This window comes from Polyodon spathula, chromosome 2, assembly GCF_017654505.1.
Source record: "Polyodon spathula isolate WHYD16114869_AA chromosome 2, ASM1765450v1, whole genome shotgun sequence".
Classification (NCBI taxonomy): domain Eukaryota; kingdom Metazoa; phylum Chordata; class Actinopteri; order Acipenseriformes; family Polyodontidae; genus Polyodon; species Polyodon spathula.
Genome location: NC_054535.1, coordinates 23937252 through 23957378, shown reverse-complemented (window position 1 = coordinate 23957378; position 20127 = coordinate 23937252). Strand labels below are relative to the sequence as shown.

At 39.1% G+C, this 20127-nt stretch overlaps 1 protein-coding gene across 12 annotated transcripts in view; it reads right to left on the bottom strand.

Moving 5' to 3' along the window:
• The window catches only part of exoc6b (exocyst complex component 6B), a 210895-nt gene that overhangs the window by 129771 nt on the left and 60997 nt on the right, over positions 1-20127 (bottom strand). For all 12 annotated transcript variants that reach the window (XR_005946780.1, XR_005946781.1, XR_005946782.1 and 9 more), the window contains exon 7: positions 4901-5077. Coding sequence is in view for 9 of the 12 variants with exons in the window: in XM_041218027.1 (XP_041073961.1) it covers positions 4901-5077 (177 nt within the window). In the remaining 3 variants the exon portion in view is untranslated. The remainder of the gene's footprint in view (positions 1-4900; positions 5078-20127) is intronic.

The following is a 20127-nucleotide window of genomic DNA, read 5'->3' as shown; positions in this document are numbered from 1 at the left end:
AGTGAACTACCACGTCATAACAGCTACCTGTGCAGTGTCACTTCGAAGCGTCACTGATCAGCACTCACTACTACACAAAATGACAGAATCGAGTATAACTACTACGTCAAATAACTTCTGTCACCTCGCTGGAAATAAAAATCACAGGACAAAACAAACATTCTCAAATACACTAGTGGTGCAATCAGCAAACTTTTTCCTTTAGAGTAATCATGTCATCATTTTTTAACTGTAGCCTAATCGATGTACTGATTATTCAGCATAACAAAAACATTGTTTTGTTTTAACAGAAGAAAAAAAAACCCTGTCCCGAATAGTTCAAACATCTATGCATAGCTTATATTTAAATTAGGAAAGAAATACAAGAGACCATTTAGTTTTTAACAACTGAAAACAATATGCATGTGTCCACAACAGAGGTCCCTTTGTATTAATAACATAAAACACCACAAGTTTAAAATGTTCAGCAGTCCAATTCAGTTAATCCCATTTTCCAAAAAAACTATTTCTGGCATCACTAAGTCCACAAAATGACTTGGCAACTTGTACAAGGTCCAAAGCGTCAGTAATGTCTTTATGTACATGTAGAAACATTACATGATTCATGTGCTTTTGTGTCATAGTAGATCTCAGGTAGGTTTTAATTCTTTGCATTGCTGAAAAACTTCGCTATGCAGTTGCATTGGACATAGGGATTGTCAAATAGAGGCGAATGAGTTTATCAACTTCTGCAAGGAGTTGCCGTGCCCCTTCATCAGCTCCAAGCACGTCCACGATAGTGGACAGTTTCGTCACTTTGTTTACACTTGATGTCGTCTTCTGATTGAATGTTTTCAGCTAATGTTTAAGCATACGCCAGTGAATATGGAGACGATCAAAATCAAAGTCACCAGTATATAAACTGTGGATTTCATTCGGAATTTCAAAAACATCTCCATTGGCAGCTGAGATCACAAGATTCTCGATTTGCTTAAGTACTTTCAGAATTTCCTGAATAAACCTCCTATCCAGCTCACAGTTAAGAATGTCGAGCAGCTGAAAGAATTGTTGGTGAAAGTATTCTTCAGGAGTTGTAAACCCATGTGGTACACTTCCATCATCAATGCATATCGGTAGCCGTCGAATCCGTTTTGGCAGGGATGGCAGGTTGGTTAGATCTTTTGAAGCATCTGCATACAGTTAAGCTAAGTAGGTGTCGGCGTGCATTCTATTTAAGTGTTCCCGAACGGTGGTAGCGCAAGTCATGGCAGTCTTGGCAGTAACAGTCTTTGATTGTAACGCTCTAGCTACCTCCTCACAGGTAGAAAAAACTTAAGGCTAACTTTCAGTCCAAAGGTGGTGTCGAATTTTTCCATAAGAGAAATCAGTCCTGTAGCTTTTTTCACTGCTTCCGCTTCTCCACCTTCAATGACAATAGCGTCCAGGGTATTGAGGATTGCTTGATAATTTTCCAGCATTGACCTAATAGCTGGTGTTCTTGCTGTCCACCGGGTTTGACACAAAGGTTTCAGGGACTTATGGCTGTCTAGTGGGAATGATGTCTGCATAGTTTCAAATAAGGCCAGTCTTTTTGCAGAGGAATGGATTGTGTTGTGGACTTCATGAACTGCTTCAAACGCACTTCTAATCATTAAGCAACTCTTTGCGGCTTCTTGCAAAACAAGGTTGAGGCTGTGACTTAAGCAATGAATCGACAATGCTTTGGGATTTTTTTTCTTCATTAGGGTAGCTAAACCAGCCGTTTTTCCTTGTAGGACACTGGATCCATCGTATGTCTGTCTGCGGATGTGTTTCAGGTCTACCCCATTCTTAAAAGTATGTCTTTTATTGTGTTAACAAGAGACATCGCATCGGTCTTCAAGCAATCATAGAGTCCAGCAAACTCTTCCACAACCTTGTATGTATCATCAATGTAACGGACGGCAAACACAAGCTGTTCATGACCACTTACATCCTTGGTTTCGTCAATAACTACAGAAAATATTTCTGACCCTTTGACATCCTTTGTTAATTTAGAAAAGGCCTGGCGGACCATTTCTACAATCTGCTCATTGATAATATCATGTGAATTATAGTGGCATTTCTAATTCAGCCATTGCTCCATTTCTTTGTTGTTTGTCGAAACAAGCTTGTATAGCTTCTGCAAGTTGCTTTGATCATCTGAATGTCCCCTACCTGCTAGCCCTTGTTCATAAGATACTGGAAACATTTCAGTTGATCTAAAAAACAAGAGCGATTTGTAGCTTCCTCGGCTTCTTTCTGTCATTGCAGCTGAACATCCACTTTCACATTACAAGTGATAGCGTGTACTTTATAAATTGATTCCCTGTGATAATTCGATTTCTCATGGTCATTAAGTCTTGCTGGACAATCCTTCCAATTATTCATGCCAAGTGAAATAAACGTATCATCTCCGCATTTCGAAAAGTTCAGTTTCTTGACTGTAGCAAATCTACACAGAGTGCAGAAGGTTTTCTTTCTGTTTACACAAAGCACAAGCCATGATCTTCTTTGTACCAGTCAAAATTGAAAAATCTCAACCGTGATTTCTCGCCAGATCCATATACGCAAGCAGTTTGTTGTTTTAAAATGGGTAATCTATTGGCTTCAGGTGATATGCTGCAGCAAGGTAGCTCACAATCTACAGCCAACGGGTTACCTACTGTGTTGGTGGTAGACGAAGTTCAAGGCTCCGTTACAATACCCTGTTCAACTGGAGCTGAATCATTCTCTTCAGGCAAAGACTGTCTTTTCTTCTTAGACGTGCCACCCTCTCCATTTCTTTCAGCGCTCGATGCAGTGATCGGCTTATAAAAATTCCTCAAATCCATCTCCACACATTGAGGTAAGTATAGTGTAGTATAGTATATATATTCCTGCTACGGGCCATTTAAAAAGTACATTTCTATAAAAATCACTACACTCCTTTTTGAAAATATGGTATTGTCTTTCCAGAACCCGCAAACATACTGAAGTTCGAATTGATATTTATAAACAACACCTCGCGTTTTAACTTGCACCCAGACCTAATAGTACGGAAGTCGGTTTAATCAATCCAAACGTATAGCATCGTGAAGTTTGTCACAAAGGATTTGTTAAAATGCTTAATTTGTAGATGTATTTGACTTATCTGTGTCACTGTGTTTTGGAAGAGCAATGAGATTAAGCGCATTTTACTTTTTAAAGGTTTTTTTTTTTTTTTTTTTTTTTTTTTTTTTTTTTTTTTTTTTTTTTATTTGCTCTCACTGTAAAATGTGGGTGGGCAGGGCCCCCCCTGTTTTAAAAGTGCGTGGGCAGTGGCCCGTTGGCCCACCGGTCTCCTGCGCCTATGATGACTCTACCCCATCACACATGTGTAATGTGTAGTGTTGTGTAATACACTGTTGTGACTGATTCTGTCCCGTCTCCTGTTGGCAAGATAGTATGTGATGAGATGAGATGAGTTTAGAAGCTCAAAAACCATGAATGCTGACGGGCCTGGCTCTTTTGCATTGTGGTTAAAATGCTTGCCTGTGGTGAGCATAGCTGCCAGTTTGCACCCAGCCTCTGCACTGCTACACATGCCAGACCAGCCCCACTCGTCCCTGGTCCTGTTTACAGTGGAAACAGGGCCTAATGAAGGCCATGACTGAGTGTAGAAATGGAGGCCTGACCTCAGTATGGAATAAACAGGACTCTTGGAGTTCAGTGTCCTCAGCAGTTGTGGATTTGGGCATGGAACCCGTCTGAGATGTGCTAATGCTTGCATTTAAGATTAGGATGATTACAGGAAAATAATAAGCCACTTGTGTAAACGGACACAAAGGCCCAGCTTGCATCCCTCAACGCTATCGGGGATAATTTAGCTGGTTCATTTTAGCCTTCCTTTCCCCCAGGTTCAATTTCATCACATGCTCTCGTTAGCAGCTTAAGAGCAGTTTTATCAGCAGGAAAAATCAAAGGGACTTGCTGAGCTGCTGAGTAATGACACTAAATAGCTGAAAGAGGTTTAACTCAAAAGAAAACAAATTATGTCAATGTCCCAGGATCCAAAATTAACTTTTCGTTTTAAGGAACAACACATTTCTTGACGGCATAACCCCACTGGCACAGATACAGCTATTGCGCTTTTTGACACGTACTTGGTTGTTGAACATTGTTTTTGTTGCCAGTCACCAAATTAATAAATATTGCTTCCTGTGTCTCATGACTATGGAACGCTAGCCTCAGCCACACATGTGGTGCAATGGAGGCCAATAGTAGTTGTAAGATGGATAGCAGAAAAAAGGTGGTTTTTCAAGGAAACGGTTGGCTTGTTATACAGTGTACGGTCTACCCAACTCTTTCAGCAGCAAGTACCTTAACAGAAAAAAACAAGTACTAAAAAACTAAAAAGGGGCTACCAGAACAGTGTGAAGTTTTTAGTGGAATTATTTTCCCTAAACCAGGTGTTCCCAACCTTTTTTTTTTTTTTTTTTTTAATTTGCAGCAATACAAACAGATCCATTTTATGCACTGAACAAGGGTAGAATGCAACAAGAAAATAAAAAAAAAAAAACGGTCACTGATTTTTAAACACAGAATTCTCCATCATTGTTTTTCTACATTAAAAAAGTACTGGTATCAAGGTTAAATAAAAACAATAAAAAAATGTAAAAAATAAAAACAAAACAGTATCAAAATTTGAGTTTGTAAAATTCACATTCCAACTTGGAGGGAAAAACATATTTTGAATTGTTTCATTAATATAACTACTGTACTATTCGAATGCTCATCAGGCCCCCTAGAAAGTTTGACGAACCCCTGCCTGTAAAAAATGACCTGACTATATAATATACCCGATTACTTCCAGGTTATTACAAGCAAACAAGCGGTTTGATGGTAAAGAGCTTTTCTCTTTACACAGCAGCTCTACAGTTACCTCCTCCTCATCCTCCTCGTCCTCCACATCCAGTATCCCAGAGTCCTGTTCGGACATGGGGCTGCTGCTATCCCCCTCCAGCTCTGTGCCCAGCCCAGCCTCTTTCCTGGCCCGCCTCGCGCTGCCTGCCCTCTGCTGATTAGAGACGATACTGTCCAGACTCCTCTGCTGCTGGGCCTGAAACACACAGGAGACCACCTGACATGAGAACACAGACCGCAGCACATATGTGTTTCAGGTGATTCAGGTGGGACAGTGCAGTACCTATTGTAGCATTGCTAAACTTACTTCCTCTTTAAGGTAATGTTTTTTTTTTGTTATTGGGGTATGCTTTTTGACTGACCATTGTATATATTATTCTTTCAAGATTCCTATAGTGTTCTCTTATTTAGTATCATGTAGTATTTTGGAGTATGACCATAGTCATAACAGAACATCAAAAAAAATTACAGTTACATTTCCTGCATGTCGTAATTTCCTTTTACAATCCCACTCTGAAATACATCACAATACTATATGAGAAAATACTATTGGAATCGAAAAGGACAGTTTACAACAAAATTGTGCTTATGCCACAATAGCTTAAACAGCGGTAATTTAGCATGTCACCTGTACATAATACATACACAGTACCAGTCAAAAGTTTGAGTACACAGGCTTGAAACCAGGTTTTTCATGATTATCTATGCTTTTAACTGCATAAATGTGTCTATAAACACTTAATATTTCATTATATGATACGTGTACTTATATAAGCTGACAATCACAAGTGAACTGCATTCAAAAATGTAATTTTTAAATGAAAATGTAAATCTTGTCAATTTCAATGAAATGGTCACCCAAAGCAAGGGGATTTCAGTCTGAAGCCCAAGTCAGTTAAAAGTCTGAAATGTGTATAACACTGTGTTAGAACACTGGCCTAAGTATAAACGTGTCTTTGTTAGATGTTCTCAGAGTTAACTAGCATGTTACCTAATTAACCTTTTGTCACCAATTATTGTTCACAGGTGAGGGTCCATGATTAAAGCTAGGTAAATATAGGTAGCATAGGCACAAGTTTGTCATTCCTGAATGTAAGGGAGCAGAAAATGGCAAAATACGCTCAGTTAAGCAAAGAAAAAAGACTGTAATTATTTTAAGAAATGAAGGTCATTCTTTAAGACAAATCGCAACAACTTTGCAAGTGTCTGTAACTGCTGTGGCCAAGACCATCAAACGATTTGAAGAAACTGGCAATCATGAGGACCGAACAAGGTCAGGCAGGCCATGGGTGACCTCAGAATCAGAGAACAAGTTCATTCAAGTCACAAGTCTGCAAAACCAGCGATTAACTGCCCCTGAAATACAAGCTCAGCTAAATGCTACTAGAAGTACAGATGTTTCAACATCAACTGTTCAGAGGAGATTGCGTGAAGCTGGCCTAACTGGAAGAATTACTGCAAAGAAACCATTGTTAAGAGTGCAGAATAAGAGAAAGAGACTTGTCTGGGCCAAAAAACACAGAAACTGGACGTTTGAGGAGTGGAAGTCAGTCTTATGGACCGATGAGTCAAAATTTGAAATATTTGGGTCCAACCGCTGAGTATTTGTGAGACGCAAAGAGGGTGAACTCATAATTTCTGCATGTGTGGTTCCCACTATCAAGCATTGAGGAGGCAGTGTCATGGTCTGGGGTTGCTTTGCTGGTGACAGAGTTGGTGATCTTTACCAAGTCCATGGCAAGCTCAACCAGCATGGCTATCGTAGCATACTTCCGAGGCATGCCATTCCATCAGGACTACGGCTAGTTGGGCAGTCCTTCATTCTTCGGCAAGATAATGACCCGAAACGCACCTCAAAGTTGTACAAGAACTATCTGGCAAGTGAAGGACAACTCAATCTAATGACCTGGCCTGCCCAGTCTCCAGACCTCATTCCCATAGAACTTGTATGGGACGAACTAGACATAGGAGTCAAAGCAAAGCTACCCACAAGTGCCCTACATCTCTGGGAACTGCTGTGGAACAGCTGGGAAGACATGTTCGGTGATTTCTTGTTGAAACTTGTTAACCGAATGCCTCGTGTTTGTGAGGCTTTTATTAAGGCAAAGGGTGGCTATTTTGAGGAATCCAATATTTAGAGACAATTTTCAATTTTCTTGAACATTGCTTTGATACTCCTTATGTTTTGTATACTGTAACATGTGTTTTCATTTTCAAGTATTTACAGAAATGTATACGACATAAAATCAGATTTAGATCGAGACTCTGAACCTTGATTTTATTCTTCTTAACCATTCTGAAGTAGATTTTGATGTGTGCTTTGGATTGTTGTTGTGTTGGAATATCCAACTGCGTTTTAAACCAAGTTTTGTAGCAAAGGGTTTCAGATGATTGGCCAATACCTTTTGGTATGGTATGGAATATATTTTACCATCTACCTGAACTGAATTTCCTGTGCTATTAGAGGAAAAACAGCCCCTAGAAGGATATTACTTTGCAAACTTTAAGCGATTGTCCTTGTGACGTTTTCCTAAGAGTGGCTTTTTCCTTAGCCTGTGACCACTGAGACCTTCACCATGCAATACTCGACCTGTGATTGAAATGGAAACTCCAGTCCCACTTGCAGCCAGTTCACTTTGAATATCTTTGGCAGTCAATCTCAGATTGTTATTAACCTTCCTCACAATTCTTCTACTTGTTCTTGGTGAAAGAACCTTCTTTCTTCCAGACTGAAGGAGCGTTGTGACAGTACCATGAGTCTTGTACTTCTTGATAATAAAAATAATAGTTGAAATTGGGATACTCAAATGCTAGGAAATCTTCTTGTATTCTTCTCCAAAATGAGTTGATTAAGAATCTGTATAAATAGCCATTCGAAAAGACATGATTGCAATTCATGCAGGAACAGCGAAAGATACGACCATGCCCCGCTTGAGTAATGAAGATTGTCTGGTTGCTATCAGCATAATTGAAGGCAGGAGAATACGATGTTCTGCTTAAACAATCAGCAGACTAGTCCAGAGAAACCAGGAAACCAGCTCTGTGAGGGACAGGCCCCATTCTGGAAGACAGAGGATCACCACACTGGCCAAGGACCATCACATCTGACTCATCCATCTGCGTAATCATTTTCAGACTGCAGTGGCTACAGCATGCAAATTTCCAGGAAGAAATAACCTGCGCATCAGCAGAATGACTGTAGCTCATCATCTGCATGAAAATAATGTGCATGCTCGAAGGTCATTCAGGGGTAACATTGACAGCTGAGAGATGAAATCGCCATCTTCTGTGTCCCAGACAACATCGTTATGCTGACTGTTGCATTGTTCAAGCCAACTGGTGGGACAGTGGAAGTGTGATGTGGGGAGGAATCTCCTTTAACACAAGCACGCATTTGGTGCAGATTGAGGGGAACCTTACTGCTCAGTGTTACATTGACAAAGACCTTGAGGCAACAGTTTATCCGTTCCTGCAAGCCAATCCAGGTGGTGCCGTATACCTTCCACTTCTTAATGATCAACTTGACTGTGCTCCAAGGGATATTCAATGCCTTTGAAATCTTTTTATACCCCTCCCCTGATCTGTGCCTTTCCACAAATTTATCCCAGAGTTATTTTGAAAGCTCCTTGGCCTTCATGGTAGTATCTTTGTTTTGAATGCACTACCCAACTGTGGGACCTTACAGATACAGGTGTATTTAATCTGAAATCATGTGAACCACTTTTACTGCACAAAGTGGGCTCTATTTAACTTTCTGTGTGAATTCTGAAAGCAATTGGTTGCACCTGAGCTTATTTAGGAGTGTCATAGCAAAGGGGGTGAATACTTAACTAATGAAGACTTTTCAGGTTTTTATTTTTAATTGATTTTTTCACACATTGAAAGTGTTGAGTAGGTTGTGTAAATCAAAGGAAGAAAATGCCATTTAAATGCATCAAGATTTTAGGTTGTAACACAACAAACTGAGAAAACATCCGTGGGGGGGGGGGGGGGGGGGGGTGACTACTTCCTAGAGGCACTTTAAGTACTGTACAAGGCTTGCTTATTGCAGTTGGGCATTGTTTCCTTCATAATGACAATAATATTGTATCTGTAAACATGTAACCTACATTTAAAAAAAGTGAAGAAAATAAATGTACCGGTAGAGGACGAGAGTTATTTATTTTTTTTAGAAATGTTTTAGAAACTGTCTTGGCTACAAATATACTTGAAAAGAATGTAGCGTGTACTGTAGCTGTTTTAAGTATCAGAAAAAGCGGGCTCCCTTTGTTCAGACGTCACTCCCCATAACAGCAACCAAAAAAAAAAAAGAAACATATCAAAAAAAAATAATAATAAAAAAATAAAAAAATTATATATATATATATATATATATATATATATATATATATATATATATATATATATATATACACACACACACACACACACACACACACACACACACACACACAGAGAGAGAGAGAGAGAGAGAGAGAGAGAGAGAGAGAGAGAGAGAGAGAATTTTATGCATTGCCTTGTAAGTGCTAAAATCAAATTTAACCCTTGCACTGTAAAACTCTAAAAGCATCCGTTTCTTGGTTCATTAGCATTTAGGCACCCTGGCTGACACTCAACCCGGAAGTCATGAGGAGCAGTGAGGGGATACAGTTCTGTACTGTTCAGATTTACGCACTGTTTATTTTTGAAAATCAATATCAACTTGCAGGGGCAACAGCCTTTGATGATCTTGCTTACGAGGTTTGTAAAATAAATTTTTTTTTTTTTTTTTTTTTTTTTTTTTTTTTAGATTACCTTTGAACCCGAGTTCAAGTGGTCCCAACTGAACAGAAATTGCTGAAGACAGACTTCTTCTGAATATAACCATCTGCAAAGCACAGAGTTTACGAAACAGAACCCCACCCCCTTAGCCTGGTCTAAACATATAAATACACTCAGAGCGGGTGAACGCGAGCTTGGTGTGAAACTCAATCCAGGTCCCTCTGCAGAAGGGCAGTTTATTTTCTCAGGGTGTTTTTCTTTCAAATGATATTTTAAGACAGTGCTGGAGATCAAGGATCCCATCCTAGCACGAGCCAAGCACAAGGCTCCATGAAAGGGTTACTTTGTACAGTAGGAAAATTTGACATACCCAGTTAACCATGTATCCAAGTAGCTACAGTAGTGGTTGTTGTCATACCAGTCTTAACAAAACCTGTTTGTATATTTTTTTTTAACTATTATAGTTTTGATAAGATGCTATTTAATTAAACAAGATCAGTGCAAGCGTTCCAAGGAGCCAATTATTCAGCTTTCACAGCTCTTTTGCTTTGATTCCAACACATCATTGATCAAAATTGCAATTAGCAGTATTCTGTTAAAATGAGCTTCTCACCATGGCAACACATTACTTTAACTGAAGTCACTGTTAACAGTCAATTAAATTAGCTTCAAAATAAAGCAGTTGAACAATCAAAACAATTATAATGTCTCAAATGTAAATTCCAATTCCTTCGAATGAACTGGAATTTGAACTGGGAAATTATTTTGAAAATATTTGGAAATCCTATTGTTCCGATAATCTTATTGTGTAAATTTACCTTTAAGAAAAAAACATTAACCTTTACATTTATAACATTACTACACTGTACTAGCTGGTTAGTGAATTTCTTATGCAACAGGACATAGGAGCACAGCACAAATGGTTTTGCCTGGCACTGTAGTGCTGCATATTTTCTTTTTTTTTAAACTAGAAACATCTCTGTTTATTTTCTCTGGTTCTGGTAAACACTTCATTTCTCTGAATTTGTGTTGCCCTGTGAGTTTCAGTTTTCATTAACTGTACTACAACTTGTTGCACATGTCTCCCCCACAGAGCTATATTTCTACTACTACTTTGTTCAAGACCAACATTCCAACTACATGGCCGATACCCTTTTACAATAAACAAATGGCACACACAAAACCCTCACCTCACATACCCACAATGAAGAGACAAGAGGTGGAACCGTATGCCTGCTTCTGATGAACACTCACCTAACAAATCTGTCGCTCGGCACTTCTTCACACAGGGAGTGGTAATGGTGTGGAATGGGTTACCTAGCAATGCTGCTGATGCTGGGAACCAGACAAGCACTGATGGGCCAAGTGGCCTCTTCTCATTCCAAATTGTTATATACTGACCTAGGGACTGAAGGTGGACAGGTGTCCAAGACAAAAGCTTATACAGGGTAGTAGGGGTTGCTGTTCTTCAGTAAAGAAGCATCTAGTTTCAATATTGGGAATATTCACTCTGCACTCCACGTAGTAGCGCACTTACCATGTGAGCCACTGGGGTCATGGGATCTTTAACATCATCATTCAAAGTACAGGTTATTTAAAGTAGTTTACCCTGTTATTGAGTGCATCCTTCCATGCACCATATCAAGCACTGCAGCACAGTAAGCGTTTCTTTAGGAGCTCTCCAAACTTAGCATACACCAGGTGGCTGTAGTAAGACAAATGACCACACAGCCATTCCTCCGTTCTAACCACTAGGCTCACAGACAAAAGACAGAATCTCTTTTACGTATCACAAGATCAGCCCAACTGGGCTTGCACCCCCGGGGTTGGGGGGAGGTGGGATCCGGCTTAGACAGTGAGCTTGGGGGCTGGTCTTTGTCCTTTAGAGGCCGGACATCCGCTCTCAAGTTGCTGGTTGTAAAATGACGCCGACTGACTCATGGGATCAGAGGATCGAAGGATGCTCACTGAGACTCGTGTCCCTGAGCTGTGTGGGGAATCACCACGGCAAAGGAGAATAATAATAATAATAATAATAATAATAATAATAATAATAATAATAATAATAATAATAATAATAACAATAATAATAGGACATTCCAAACTGGGAGAAAATTCAAAATAATTGTAGATTCTAAATTTATAAAATAAATAAATAAATAAAATACAAAAATAAGGGGCCCAGATAATTTCCAGAAAATGAACAGGAATTAGCACCATTCAGGCCTAATTAGGGAAAATATTCACTGTAGCGCTGTGCGATCCACAGCACAGCAGAGTACTGCTGCAGCCTGGTCTACTGCATACTGCCAGCAACAATAAATCCAACAACCAAAAATAAATACAGAAGTCCAATTATAGGTCAATTGCTGGAAAGCTTGCAAGCTCTAATCACTGATAACCTAGTTGGGCGATGTAGGGGATTACAAGTAATGTGTGAGATGTTGCTAAAATATCCACAGCTAAATTGCAAGTCTCAGAACACAATGTGCTGCTGCTGCTCCCCCTACCCCCAATGGAAAACAGCCTTAACCTGAAAACCCTTTGAGTACTTCAAACAACATCAAGGCAAAAAACTGACAGGAAGAAAAATGATTTGAAAAATTAATGAAATCAAATTAAATCAAAAGGAAGACAAATGCACATTTGGGATTTCCCCAAACCCCACCCCCCCAAAGATTGTGGATGATGTGTTTCAAGCCAACCAAAGTGGAGGCGAGACACACTACAGAAACCCACATCAAAAGCAAGCAGAGCGGAAACTGAGTGAGAGAGTGCCCCCAGAAAGCAGACCCCCACCCCCACCCCCAGAGACAGCAATTGTCGGGTCGGGTGAAAAAAGTGCAGCCTTGTTGTGGTTTGCACTGTAACTCCTGCTTCCCTTAGAGGCGGACCAGTGAACTCACACAGGACCTCCTGCTTCTCACATCCAACTTCACATGTTAGACAGCCCCCGAGTGGACACGGGGCAGGTCTGCCTTCAGCTTCCAGACTGGGGTACTGTACTCAACACTTGTTTTAACTAAATAGGAATACAAAAGGTCCTGAAGGGATCCCCACAAAAGCATGCTTCATTAATTTGTACTAGTGACAGGACAGCATCACTGGCAAAACAGTTACCGACGGCAAGAGAGACTCAGAGACAAGAAAGCTGCAGTGAAGCGCGAATGCTTACGTTTAACACTATTTACACTACAAAAACCACATTAACAAATAAAAAGGCACAAGGGCCAAAACAAAAGGTCAATGCAAAAACCTACCAATACAAACAGGACAGCAACACGCACCTCCACCAACACTGACATTTAACCTCTCTAACACCCGTGATTACCTCCTTTACGCACCTGGAGCCTCATTAACCATTAATCATTAATTATGGCCCCAGCTTCCGCCCTGCCGCAGTACTGTTGGTTTCTTTTGTTAGATCACAAAAACTGCTGACCTTAACTAGCATAACGATTCATTGTGTATCATTAAATTGTGACACTTTCTTTACAGGACTGTCAGTATTGCTCCAGCCTGCTCATTGTGATTTGACATATACAGTAGTTAGATCAGTAGTGTACACATCAGCGCAGGGCAGGCGAGGTGCCGGTGTGTTAAGTTCAGGGGTGTAACGATACACTAATATCATGACTGCGATATGATACGAGTCACAACACGTGATCGTCTTGACGGACTACTCATATGCATACGAAAAATCAATCAAATGGTCTTTTAAAAGGCAATTTTTGACCAAGCTTTTGTCTTATATCATTAAGACATTTACAGAAGCCATTCTTCATGCATTTAGAAATTCAAATGTCCACTTTGAATAATTAAAAGGATCAGAAGTGGCTACTGCTCTATCACATCTCACCCCTGAGCACACAATCAGTACACATTGTTTTGTTTCTTTTAAAACCAATTCTTCCATTTAAAATTTGAACAAACTATAAATGCAGCATGCGAATGAATCATTCCAAGAAAAGAAATAAATACTTTCGTACGGGAGATTCTAAGGCAGAGTAATTGGTCCAGTCCAGGACCCAAAACATTCAGTTAAGGGGAAATAGGGGAGCCGAACACAGACCATAAAGACTATTGTTTCGAGCAGCGAACGAACGTGGCTGTCCAGGAATGTCTGTGATCACTGCTCATCGGGGCCGATCTCTCCGACCAGCGCTCAGCTCAAGCGGTCATCGGCTTTGCGGTACCAATCGGAACAAACCCCCCCCCCCCCCCTCTTCCCTCCTCGTACAGGGTGTGAAACTTGATACCGACAATTCTCTTGGATGGCTTGGCTTGCAATGTGGCTTTAAATAATCTGCCCAAGCCAAACCTATTCACTGTAAATCCTGGAAACAATGTGTGAGTTTTATATGAATCACAAAAAAAGAAAAGTTTCCCAAAAAAGTTTGTTTTTTGTTGGTATTTAAAAAAAAAAACATGCAAGCTAATTTCCAAACAAGTTGTGTCTTCATATAGAGCCTGGAAACAAAGATGTTTGATTTCTACAAGTCAGATCATGCATTCATACTACTGTATGTTTGTGTGTAGCGAGGGGTTAACATGATCTTTTATTTTGCATGTTGTGTTATATCTTTGGATTCTATGTCTATCTTAAAAGTAGATGACAAAGTTAGCTCTAGCCAATACTTAAAAGCACTCGCAAGGAAACCAGCACCACACGACTGTTGAAAATTAAATGGATGTAGACTGAGAGAGTGGGGAGGGTATGAAGTGGGATGCCTATGTTGCTGACGCTGAATCACTGGGATCCTTTAAGTCCTGACAATACAACATTTTGAGATCAGTCAGCTACTAGGGACCAGACGAGCACTGATGGGCTGAATGGCCGCCTCTCATTTGTAAATTGTCTTATGTTCTAAGTGGTTTATGTAAGTGAGCATGTTTCTTAGGGAGTGGTATCATAGGCGCCCAACCCATGGGGCTGAAGGGGCACATGCTCCTCAACTTTGAATATGGTGGGGTCAAACAATATTCAAGTATTCATAGGATGGGCCATAATTTACAAACAATTACAACAAATTCTCCCTACACGCAGGAACCCATTGGTTTGACCCAAGGTCTGTACTGTGGCTAAAGTTAGCAAACAGTAAGAAAAAAAAATTGTTAAGTGAATGTTAACTTGGAATGCGATCAGAAGAGACAACTGCACGAAATATTACTACTACTACTAATATATATATATATATATATATATATATATATATATATATATATATATATATATATATATATATATATATATAACTCAAAAATATCTGAAGGAAGAGAGAGTATAAGACCATTATTAAAAGAAAAAAGGTAAGGAAGAGAGAGTATAATGCCGTTATTAAATTATATAATGTTGAGTTTTAGAATTAAAAATATTGTAATGTTGCTTAAACTTAGATTAAGCAGTAGTAAATATATCAAAAAGTGACATTTTACAATCACACAAGCATGACTTTAGTGAAAATGCTGGTTACAATTGTTTTTTCATTAAAAAAGCATAACTTAATTGTTCTTCACTGACGTTAATGTTCAGCTTTCATATCAAAACGTGTACTTACTAATAAATGAAAGTGCTAATCTGATTGGCAGTTTAAAAAAATATACACAAAGTACAGTATGGATGAGGTTAAATGTGCATGTTTAGAATTTTTTTAAATGTGATCCAGTGCCAAAAGATCGCCTCATTCGAAAGCATTATAAACATGGACCCATTCAGACAGCTGACGGGAAAAGCAACACTGGTGAACGTGGCTTCAAGTTCATATAACTTATTTTAGGATAACTCAGACCTACCATACATCGCAAGGAAAGGCAAACTGGTCCCGTTATCAGTGGTTTTATTTATTTACTTATTTTGGTGTCTAAGGATGCGAGTGCTGTTGGTGCGGCTGAACACAGCTGTACTCTTGTTAATGTATGAGCAGTGTATGTTTGAGCTGCACTGCACATAGTGTGGGGGCTGGCGTCTAGTGTTTCAACCAATTAGCACTAAGTATTGCAATGTGTGGGCAGGTGCTTATTGTTTTAACCTATCAGCACCAAGCATTGCTCTGCAATAGTGTTTACTTTCCGAAAGTCTCATAGCAGCAGGTTTCCCTGTGATAATTCTTGAGCTCAGCAATGTTCGAAGACAAAACATGAAAAACATTCTCTAGCATCCAGCACTACACTTAAAACAAAGCTGAACAAGGACTACATTAAGTGTTAACATACATAAGTCAATATATTCTATCAATAAACAAGTCATATTATTACATGTTGTACATGTTATTGATTGTTTAGCACTTGCCTTTAATAAGCTGCATGTTGGTATTATAGGTTCTGTACAGCTTTGTGCAGATCTGCCACTGGAACTGGCTCTGCCATTTGGTGCTACTTGTGTTTGTGCTTTAATAAATGATCAGTTAGCAAATATTCTATATTTTATGTTGAAACACCTGTCCAAAGTTGTGGGTTTACTATTACAAAAACTAACTTGAAAAGGACTGAACAGTAAAAATGATGTTTACCGGAGCTGCTTGGCAAAAAAAATGTTTTGCCTCGCTTCGCAGTTCTTCTTTACCTTTGCCCCCCTCCCCCCTCCCTTATTAAACAAAATTAGGTGCCCATGCGTGGTATTGGATTATAAACAAAGTTGGCGGAAACTGTGAGGGTTAGTTTTTAATCAAAGATGCTCTACTGATAAAAACAAACTGATTTAAGTTTATCAGTAAATATAGCACAATCTTTACCAGTAAGCAGTGTATGCTTCAGAGCAAAGTTGTTTCAAGGTAAAAGCTGGAATCACTTTTACAGTAAATGTGTGTATGCATTGGATTAAAACAGGCTCTAATCCCTGGCAAACCGCTCCGTGCAACTGTACCACATTGGTTTGTTGCTGTTGAGACAAGCTCGGTAGGTACAACAGTAGAGTGGCTCTGTAGCCACCACTCCATACTGCCCACTGATGGAGAAGGACAGTACTAGAGTAACTGGGATTTACTGAATGTACAACTAAATCTACATTCCCTTGTGTCCCGTGTAATTGGATATCTTTTACAGATAACTCACTGAACTATAGCGTTGATAAATGTGTCATTTCTATTAACTGATTTGTATTTTATAATGTATCAAATTAAAAAAGGATAGTCCCATTACAGCTTGATTAATAAATGTACACACTGCGTAGAGTTTATAAGGCTGTAGTCAAGACAGCTTGCCATTCGTGTTTCTCCATATACACGAGAATGAAAGCGCTAGTGGAACGGCATTGTGGGGTAAACGGGAGCCACAATTATACCCCTCTATAGTACACATTTAGTTAGGTAGGATATATACGACAGGCACCCATTAGGAGTGAAACAAGCTTAACTGAATCCTCTCCTGATGGCAGACCCTAGCTGTCTCCCCACGGAAGCAGGTAACTGATCATTATCTGACTTCTGTTTAAACCTGGGAGCCACATCTGTTGTGTTAAACAGTAAAAATTTGTGCTACAGAGTAAGTTTTGAAAATTGGAATCAATAAATGAAAACTTACTAACATAGCCGTTGACATTGCAGATTCATTTGCAGACATCAAATTAAATTACGTTCCTTACATGCCTTTATGAAGGTGGAGCACTAAAATAGAATGTTGTAGTGTTGGGGTATTCAGTTGAACACAGCTTGAAATGTAATCAATGAGAAAAATTACTCTGTTTGTTTATAACACAGAATCTGTAAAAATAAATAAATAAATAAATAAATAAAAAGATACCATGCAAATAAAACCAATGCTAAATGAAGTTAGAAATAAATTATAACAATAAGTGTTTCCTTCATAATTGGGTTATATTTTATGGGGTACTGGGTTTACTTGATTTTTTTTACTGTAATTTTGAAACTTACTTTTGTTTCCCACTTAATTCAACATTCTCTCTGATACATACAGCAGTGTGCAAATTTAACAGAACACCCCGTTGCTTCTGTTATTTTGATTTGTTGTGCAAATGAAATCAAACCACTGTAACTGAAAATCTGGGAAAAATTTCAAAACAGGCAAATTAGTGATTGTCTAATGTAACTGTTCACTTTAATAGGCCACACATGCAATTCATTTTAAACAGTAAGAGAAATAACCACAAATAGCAACATGAGACGATTCAGAAGCTGTTTAAGGCGCCTGATTAAAGCACAAAGTGTTCTAATATTTTCACACGAGTGCCTATTGTTTCTACATCACAGATTACTGACCAAACATTGAAAAATCTCACATCCAGAGGTGTTCATGCAGGTAGGTATATAAAAGGATATAAATTATAAACCTAATACACTGCACACCACTGTACGAGTGATAAGCTGTCCTGCCTCCTGGTGCTCTTTATAAATGAGCTACCAGCTCCAGGAAGACCACTACAGTATGCTTGGTAAAACAAAGTTGGAAATACACAAGCAGATCTAAAAAATTGTCATCCAGATAGATCGACCCAGCCTTGCAGAGGCGCTGGAAGCTTGAATCAGGCTTCAACTTATGTCTGGTTAGCGGCATGTTTGGGTTTATCTGGGCTCAAAAGCTTTGTGTAAGCTCCAAACAGAACTGAGCCAGGCTAATCCATCTAATTCTCTTCTTTATGCACCTCTATTCTGCTGCATTCTGCATGCACAAAAATAAAAATATCACCTATGCACAGGTGAAAAAATTTCAAGATAAGGTGCACTACCATGCATGCAAACAATTTGTAAAGGAGAAGGGATTTCATTGCTTTAGACTGACCCCTGCTGCAAAAAACAGTGTACTGCATGCACATTTTATTACTATTTTATGCAAGTAAATTTCAATCCAGTACCTACCCGAAACTGATCATTTCTGTGTTTTGCTTTGCGTGTATTTTGTATGCATTCTTTAAATGCAGTCATTTACCTATTGACTGATGTATGTATTTATCTGCTTCTATCAAATAAAAAAAAATAAAAAAAATAAAAATTGAAATTGAAGTGGTTTGTGTTTTGTTGTCTAGATTTATTTTACCTGATGAAACATTTTACATTGAGACCTGTCACAGTCACTTAAAAAACATCACTCAAAATCTCTACAGTAGACCAAACTCTGAGCAGAGTCATTGCAAGGAAAATCCCCCACTCTTTGCAAAGGCACCTCAATAATCCTGATCCTCTGCCTTGGTCATTTGAACAACTCTTGAATCTCTTTCAAGCAGATTCTGACAACTGTGCCGATCAGAGGACCCAGAGCCTCCAAAAAGCATGAATGCATTAAAACAACTTATGTTACCCCTGAAATAAACAACTGTAATAGCTAGACACATCTATCACCTGCATCCAGCTAACCAAGATGCCTATAAATGTACCTGCATATACCGCAGATGTCATCTTCCACTCAAACTACTTGGGGGAGCCTTTGGTGAACTCACTCCCTAAACCATTATGTCTAAACTAAAAGATCAACACAGTCTTAACATATCCTGCAAATGGTTTTATTATTGTGGTACTAAGGCACAAAAATAGAGAAATGCAGGGGTGAGGGGGAGAGAGATTTTTCATAATTTGTAATAAACAAAAAGAGCAAACTTCTGTTTTTAATTTATGAAATCCCATGGAGGGAGCCACTTCTTTTCTTTTTAACCGGCTGTCGATCCTGAGGTGACTGGCGTGGACACTGCAGTACTGATCTTTCTTTACTAAGTTGGGGACAGCTAAGATTCTTGGTGCTACAGGTCCAGGTTCTCTCCAGGTCCAGCAATATACCCTATTTCTAAATTAGCAGTTCCAGGTAGATAGCTGACAGTCACTCCCCATTGCTACAGTTACTAAGAACAAGGTTTTTGTTTTTAATCACCCCAGGCTTAACAAGATGCATTTCCAGGGATTCAAATAACTGGTCCTGCCGGTCTGCAAACGGACCAAAATGTAATGTAAAAATGCGGACTCGGTCCTTTCACATGAAAGCACTTTTGTGGACCTCAATTTACTTGTGAAAAATAGTAATGAAAGCCCCTGCTTATCAGAAAGGGTGGTTCACTAATACAGTGAATATGAGCAAGCGTACAACACAAACTGACCTGTCAAAATGTCTTGGTTTGTCAAGTAATATGACAGACAATACAGGTGATCAAGCTGGGGAAGCTCCTCCCGCTCCAAAGAAAGCAGCAAATGTTGTGAAAAGTGGCTAAAGGATGTGGGCTAGATACAAAAAGAAAGTGTTTGTGGTCTTATGTTTAAAATCTTAATATGCACGTGTGCCCCTCCTGTGAATTTGCATTTGCATTTACAATAACACTGACACGTGTGAATTTACCCTTCAATATATTCTGAGCGTATAATACTGGTGCAGGCAGCAAGCACTTTTTACAAAAAAATCTGCATTTTTCAGTATCTCAATAAGAAACCTGTCTGTACTTCTGAGGATACAGTTTTCAGGAGAGATTTTTTTGATGTCTTGAAAGTACAAATCAGCGTTTAATAGAAAACCCACATGATGAATAATGTTGCAATGTCACATTGTTTGTAT